This window comes from Morus notabilis, unplaced genomic scaffold (genome assembly GCF_000414095.1).
Source record: "Morus notabilis unplaced genomic scaffold, ASM41409v2 Scaffold931, whole genome shotgun sequence".
In the NCBI taxonomy this organism is placed as follows: domain Eukaryota; kingdom Viridiplantae; phylum Streptophyta; class Magnoliopsida; order Rosales; family Moraceae; genus Morus; species Morus notabilis.
In genome coordinates, this window is record NW_010360641.1 from 4,404 (window position 1) to 11,745 (window position 7,342).

The 7,342-nt window shown below is 35.8% G+C and overlaps 1 protein-coding gene across 1 annotated transcript; it reads right to left on the bottom strand.

Annotated features, from left to right (window-relative positions):
• Positions 1 to 572: 572 nt before the first annotated feature.
• Positions 573 to 6,021, bottom strand: LOC21388684 (3-phosphoinositide-dependent protein kinase 1). Its single transcript, XM_024164793.1, has 11 exons — positions 5,534 to 6,021; positions 4,623 to 4,803; positions 4,391 to 4,443; positions 3,969 to 4,070; positions 3,792 to 3,900; positions 3,630 to 3,708; positions 3,258 to 3,423; positions 2,308 to 2,436; positions 2,031 to 2,197; positions 1,055 to 1,277; positions 573 to 743 (listed from the first exon to the last, which is right to left on the bottom strand). The coding sequence occupies exons 1-11, from the start codon at positions 5,702 to 5,704 to the stop codon at positions 660 to 662; spliced, it is 1,464 nt and encodes a 487-aa protein (XP_024020561.1). The 5' UTR covers positions 5,705 to 6,021; the 3' UTR covers positions 573 to 659.
• Positions 6,022 to 7,342: the final 1,321 nt, after the last annotated feature.

The following is a 7,342-nucleotide window of genomic DNA, read 5'->3' on the forward strand; positions in this document are numbered from 1 at the left end:
AAAATACTGTAACAATAAAATTTAAATTGTGAAATGAACCAGATTAAAATACCTTTTAAGGATTACAAAGACGATAATGGTTGTCGCCGATAGAAACTATCATGATAGGATATCGGTGGTTGCCGATTGCCAACTGGGATACGTACTGGTCATCTTAGTGTGATACTATTAAAGGTATATTTGGTATTCTACACATGGTGCCCAGACATTCTCTATAAGAACCTTTTTCTCATGGCATAAACCAATATAACGCAAAGATTGATGCCATTTCTCTTCAAGTGGCAAACGAAAATTTCCAAAGCAAAGTTTTCATTAGGGCCTTTATAAATTTAAACACGTCGAAGAGAAACAAGAGTACAAGACCCTCTTTTCCTTCTACTCGACCCTACGCATAGGTCCGTGTAGTTGTGTCGTGGAGAAGTTTAGAATAAACCGGAAAAACCACTTACAAACCGAGTTGTGAGCACGGCGAAAGAGAGTTGGAAAGAAAGATTGGTTTGAACAGAAAGAGAAAAAAAAAATGCTTTCGCCTGTTGAAATCTTTTTCATTAAATAAATAATCAACTGGGGGCATCAACTGTTTTCAAAAGAATTCCCCATGTTCCTCTACAATATAATAATTTATGCAAAGAATGTTGTAGTCAAAAGCAAAGCTGATTTCACCGGTTCTGAAGCCCCTCTATTGCCTTCTTCCACTGCCACGCCCTTTGTTTTGCATCCTCAAATGATAACACCTTCTTGGGCTGAAAATATCAAACAATTAAATATCAGGGAAAGAAACCAACATACAGAAAAGCATGTCGTTCCAGATCCAAGTTTTTATGATGTCATTTATTAACCCGTTCATTTCACCGATTCGAGTTTAGAATTCGAATTTGTTATAATAAAAGGCTCTCAAAAACAGTCACATCTAATTTTTTTACAACAGTAAAAAACTCACATAAATTCACATCTTAACTCGAATCAGCAAACTAAACAGACTCTAAATATTATGGGAGAATATCATTGTTCTTGGATGATTTTAGCCGGCAAAATGTTAAAAGAGAAATCGTACCGTACAAATCTTGAAATTCGAAGGGCTCAATACTTGGATGTTGAGGTCATTGGGGTTATCAGACCATATGATATTACCCTTCACTATGAGTTTTGAAGGGTCGACATAAATTAACTTCGGTTTGTTGGTGAGGATAAGCTGCACCTTCTTGCTTGATAGTTTCTGAAGCTTCTTCACCATCGAGATCATAATAACAGATTCTCCAGGTTCAAGGAATTGTTGCCTGTTCACATGGTAAAACTCAGATTAGATACGTTTTAGGTCACAGCAATAATAGCCACTGCCAAATACTCCCGTGTTTGTATACAAGGACGTGCTAGATAAAAACAAATAAATAAGAGGAAAAAACCAACGAGAATGAAGAATGCCCCATTTAGCATGAAGACGAAAACCAACCACTCATAAGAACCACACTGCATACCCAAAGAGAGAGACAGTGAGAGAGAGAGAATCGTAGAGAGACTATTTCAAATCTAGAACGTCCAGAAGGCGAGAAAGAAGCATGAGAATACAGAGCTTTTGGACAGCATTATCACCCTCAACAAGGAAATGAAGAATCAAAAGATCACGAGACTTCCAAACATAATTCACACTTGAAACCCCAACTAATAGAAAACTGAACACCTAAAAGCTCAAAGATTTTCGGTGGTTATAAACAGAACCAGTATACTTTATCAAGAACACGTAATGAACACCATTCACAAGCCCTTCAGCGAAAAGAAAGGCAAAAAAAGGATCTCTTCTAATAATGTACCAAATAAGATCAAGTCCAACCATCAACCCGGCCACATTTTCCTGTCTTGGACTGTTGCCAATAAAGAAGAAAAACAATATAGCATTTACAGTCACCAACAGAGTACATATTAGATATAGGTGAGAAGAGATAGATCTATAAGTTAACTGCATATAGCTCAGTTGTAATCAACAGTGAAACATAGGTAATGCTGAGCATTAGCCAAAGCTAAGGAGCTAATACCACTTCGAATCAAAGGAATCGATGGAAGCCAGTCTAGTTATATGCGCAGTTGCTTCAGAGGATGACGTGGCACCAGTATTCCCCTCATTTTGTCTTGCTCCACCATCTCCAATGTGTGAAGGGTTCCATGAAGAATCGTTACCTTCATCGCTTTCACCTGAGTGAGCCTAAAATACAATGATAGCAATAACGCATTTACATCAGTGTGTTCAAATACAAAACTCAATAAGCCTTTTTCCTATGAGCAAATCAGATGACAATGATGACATAAGGCTACCTCCAAAGCAAGTTTTGGAGGGGTTTTCTGTCTTAAATTTGTCCACTCAACACCTCTAAAGAACGGATGCATCTTGAGGGCTGTGTAACCACCAGGTCCAGCACCCGGTCGCCTGCTGGGATCCAAATCCTGCATGCGTTAAATGTTAGGGCTGAACTTTGAATATAAAATTCTTGATGCAAAACTATAATCTGAGGAAACACCACGGGAGGAGTTAAATTCTATCTCCAATATAGAAGATATATAGAACAGTAAGTTGACATAGGAAGAATATATCACAAAAGTAAACTTAAATATTTGATAAGCGAAAGATATGTTATAAATTCTATCCTACATTGTCTAGTTATTTTAGAAACATGTCATAAAAAACCTTAACTACAGTTTGTAATTACATAGGCCTCGTTCACTTCGCGGATTCGAGCTGAGATGTGACATTTTTTTAGAGCTTTTTACTGTAGCAGAAAAAGTTAGATGTGACATTTTCTGAGAACTATTTGCTGTAGAAACCTAAAACTGAAAACTCGAATCAGTGAAATGAACTAGGCAACAATAATTACATAGCTAATTTTTACTGTTACTTCTTATTTTATTTATTTGTTTCTAATAATTTCCAGTTACCTGATTTATCAGCGTTTATAGCCAATCAAAAAATAGCAGAGTTTATTCCATTCAAGTGTAAGCCAAAAATTTTTAATGATCCGCTTGCCCCGAAATGACCTGGCCCAATAGGGAAATCCCAATTCATTGGGGCTTTCGATACAATCAAATAGAAAGCCCCAAGGGCGCCATATTCTAGGAGCCCAAACTATGTGATTGAATAAATCCTCCTCTATCCGTTGCGGGTCGAGGACCCCTTCTCCGCAACAAAAGTTATGGTGGGAGTTGGGACTACAAAATCCATAAGTAATATAGCAAGGTTCCAAATGAAGGATACCGAGGCGGCAGCTTACCAACAATCGGTCAATGAGGTCTCTAGCTTCCTCTGAAAAATATTCCGGAAATCTGATATCTCGGGCTATAATTCTTTGGAAAATAAGCCATTCACTTGCATCTTTGAAAGGAGAAGTTCCTGAAAGCATTTGGTACAAGGTGCAGCCAAGTGCCCACAGGTCATTACTGTTGGAAAAACAAAATGTTATTACACGGGTAACAAACAACTAAAAGAAAAATGAAGAATAGTAGCCGACTGCTTCCCAAAGAACATTGACTTTTAAGGAATTTACAAGCATTACTATTACACAGGTTTTTCTTCTCCTATCAACATTTAACAGTCTAATATCTATGTATCTGCCTGCCTGATTAATTTAGGACGAGCATCATACCCGAATGTTGCAGGAGAAGAATTCAAGACTTCTGGAGGGACATACGCAGCTGTCCCCACAAATGTGCATGCCTTATCATCTAAACAGCGCATCAACGAGCAATCTGTCAGAACATTAAAAAATGAAATATAGGTTCTCCACCAGATAGGATCATAAACATACCTGATGCTGCATTTGGAAGGACAGTAATTTGGCTATCTTGCATTGGCTTGACGCTCCCAAAATCAGCGATTTTAATATGGCCATCCGACGTAAGTAACAAGTTCTCGGGCTGTATTCAAGAAATTTTTAGTATGCTTCAAATGCAACTGAAACTGGGCAAGCATTTAGGAAATATACCTTTATATCTCGATGTATCAGTCCCATACCATGTATGTATTCAAGTGCATCTACAACTTCTGCTGCATAAAAGCGAGCTTCGTCTTCAGACAAACGACCTTTCTGCTTAACAGTAAGTTAAAACGTCAGAAGGGTACAATGAAAAGCTAAAAGACACAAAGCAACAAGACCTAAAGGAATACTACAAAATTTTATGCACCCGGCCTTTGGTATTCAAACTAATCAGAAACTTGATCCAAGTAATACTTTAAAGCTGTACACGTAAGAAATTTCCAAGTATAAAGATGTTAAAAATATCTTATTTTACATCTCCTTAAGCATTCATAATCAACTGATAAATCCAATCTTTTCATCAAAAGATGCAATAGACGAATTCGGAGATAAATTCACTATGACATGAAGAGTTTTATTGCTCGACTTACCCTCGTTATTTGATCAAAAAGTTCTCCACCCTCGCAGGACTCAAGTGCCATATCTTCACAAAACTCAGATAACAATGCCAAATGAGAACAACAACGGTAAATGGTAAAGGCAATGAAATAGGACTCAAATAATAATTAAAATAACAAAAAACAAGAAACAGAGTGAGCCAGTGAGGAACTGAGACAAAATTAAAACATAAACTTTTAAGAAATCGCAGAAAAGAATACCTACATAGCGAAAAGGTGTCTTGAAAAGTAAAAAACAGTCGCACGATCCCCGGATGATCCAACTGATCAAGAACAATACGCTCCAACTTCACATAAGCCGTTTTATTCTCTTTCGTGATGAACTTTTTATCCATTATCTTCAACGCATATACCATTCCGGTATCCTTCTTCTTTGCCCGCACAACCTTTTGACACGACGATAACAGGAAGAGGCGAATATAAACTCCACATCAACTAGGCAACATAAATAGTTTGACACCATTGTTTACAATACCTCCCCAAAGCACCGCAAAATTTGTATCAAATGCATAAACTCATGGACTAAAGCTTCTACTTGTCTATGATTTTATAGTTCATTTGACAATAACATGTACTAGAGCATAAACGTTCTTCACATTTACAGCTTTCAGACATCTTCAATGTCACAGAAGCCATATTAATAAGCTAAAATAATTGTTTCGGGAAGGGGAGGAAAAAAAAAAAAGCAGAACACAAGAGTATGGCTTAATTGTTCTGATATTTTGGACCTAGGACACAAAATCAAAGCATAAATAAAATAAAATAAAATACGAAAAATAATAATCTAACACCAAAGAGCCAAATACAAACAAATCAGGGAATTGAACATGTCATCTTGACATCTGTCACACCCTCCATCCAGTGACAAATTTATGAATCCATTATCGTTACAACTCAAAAGCTAGGAAAAAAAATGGAATCCTTGATTTACAAATTAATAAAAATACATTCGTCGCAATTTACACAGAAAAACATACAAGTAAAATCACTTCGATAAAACTTTTATGCATGAAAAAGGAAAAATCTTAAGCCAACATAATTGAATAAACTACCAAATCTGCAACAGAAACACCAAAAAGAAAAAATATTAAGAAAAAGAACGAAAAAAGCTGGTACCTTGGAATAAGAACCAACGCCATAGATCTTGCCCAATTCGAAGTCCTGAACGGTGAAATTCTCCTGCGGAGCTCTGAAAGCGAAGCTCTTGGATCGCTGGACATTGCCGCCATTAGAAGAATTCCCCTGAATCCTCAACTTTGCATCAAAATCCTTCTCCATTGCCAACATCGCCCCTCTACCTACCTAGACCTTCATCCACATACCAGCAACTTTCTCTCTCTACAACAACCTCATTTCATTTCCCCCCCTCTCTCTCTCTCTCTCTAGAAAAAGCCTCCGCTTAGACCGTGAAATTGGATCAGACGAGAAAACCTTTCTCTCTCTTTCTTTCTCTTTCTCTCTCCTCTATATTCGCTCCTGAAAAGGAAAAGGTGGTGATGGCTTGGATTCCTATGGGTATCTGTGGAATGTGACCAGCTTTAGCTTTTTTTTCTTTTTTTTTTTTTTTGCAAATTTCAAAACCCTAGAAAGTAGAGAGAGATTTGAGATTATGGAGAGAGAAAGTGCAAAGTTTTCTCTTTTTTTTTTTTTTTGGGTTTTGCTAAAAATAATTAAATGATTTTATGATGAATGGAGGAGAGGGAGGTATGGGGATTGAAGAGAAGAGAAAAATAGAAAGCACATGGGAGGGAATGATGGAGATCATTTCATTCAATTTCTCTCTTCCCCAAACTGCTTTCTCTCTCTAGTTTTGGGAACCTAAAAAAGGAAAGGAGAGAGAGAGGGATTCATCTTGATCGTGATGCCTATGATTGTGAGGAAACAAAAGCTTAGGCTTGCTTTAACTTCACCATCTCATGTCATCAAAATAAGAGCAAATCACAAACAAAAGAGTTAACAATTGTTCACTCTATTGATATTGGATTCCTAAAAGTAATATTTCCATTTTCTTTTTATTCCCCTCATTTGTTAACTATGGTCTCATTTATTTTAATTATTTAAATTTAAAATTTAAATTTTATTATAGTAAAAAAATTTTAAAAACAGTTATATTTTTTTTATTACAGTAAAAAGCACTCATATAAAGTCGCATTTCAATTCGAATCAGCGAACTAAATAGGCTCACTTTTTTGGTACAATAGCATACTGATGAGTTAAATTTTATGTCCGTAAAAAATTTACATATCCAACAATTAAAAAAACTTAGTATACTCGTGCGCCAAACGTATTAAGAGAATCTCTCATATTTGTTTAGATTTTAACAAAATTATTATTTGAGTTTTTTTGTTAGATAATTTATCAAAGAAAATATTAAGAAATTAAATTTTTTGGTGGGTGAAAAGTAAAAAGCACAATGGGACGGGTTCGGGATGGGACAACCTTCCATGCTCCCCGATCCATTGGGAAAGCTCGTCTCATTCATGGATGAAAATGTCTATAGCATTGTCGACATTTCCACGACATTATCCATGTTTTGAAGTCTCAATATGGATAATTAAAAGAAAAGATATTTTCTTAGCGTGCATAAAATATTCGTAAAATCCATGAATATTTGTAAATATTCAGGATATTTTTAGAAATGTCCATAAATGTTAAACATCAAGGAATTTTTTTTGCACAAAAATCAATTTTTTAGCACATTTTTTTCCTATTTTTTGAATAAAAGGTGGCAATGTGATTTTAATCAAAAGCAATACAAAATATTAAGACTTAATTAGTTTTTTAAATAATTTTTACTTTTTAAATTAACATTCATAACCAAATACCTTAGAGTCCGTTCACCGGAGAAGAAGATTTTACTCATCCTACATAAGATGAAGATCATAAGTGTAGACAGCAGATTCTGGTATTAGGACAATTGAAAAC

What these genes read in the sequence shown, in the direction of transcription:
- LOC21388684 (XM_024164793.1), bottom strand. Translation starts at nt 5,704, where the DNA reads ATGTTGGCAATGGAGAAGGATTTTGATGCAAAGTTGAGGATTCAGGGG. An exon ending in TGATACATCGAGATATAAAG is followed by an intron (nt 3,901 to 3,968) that starts GTATATTTCCTA and finishes TCTTGAATACAG; the next exon opens with CCCGAGAACTTGTTACTTAC. An exon ending in ACCTCATTGACCGATTGTTG is followed by an intron (nt 2,437 to 3,257) that starts GTAAGCTGCCGC and finishes TAACGCATGCAG; the next exon opens with GATTTGGATCCCAGCAGGCG.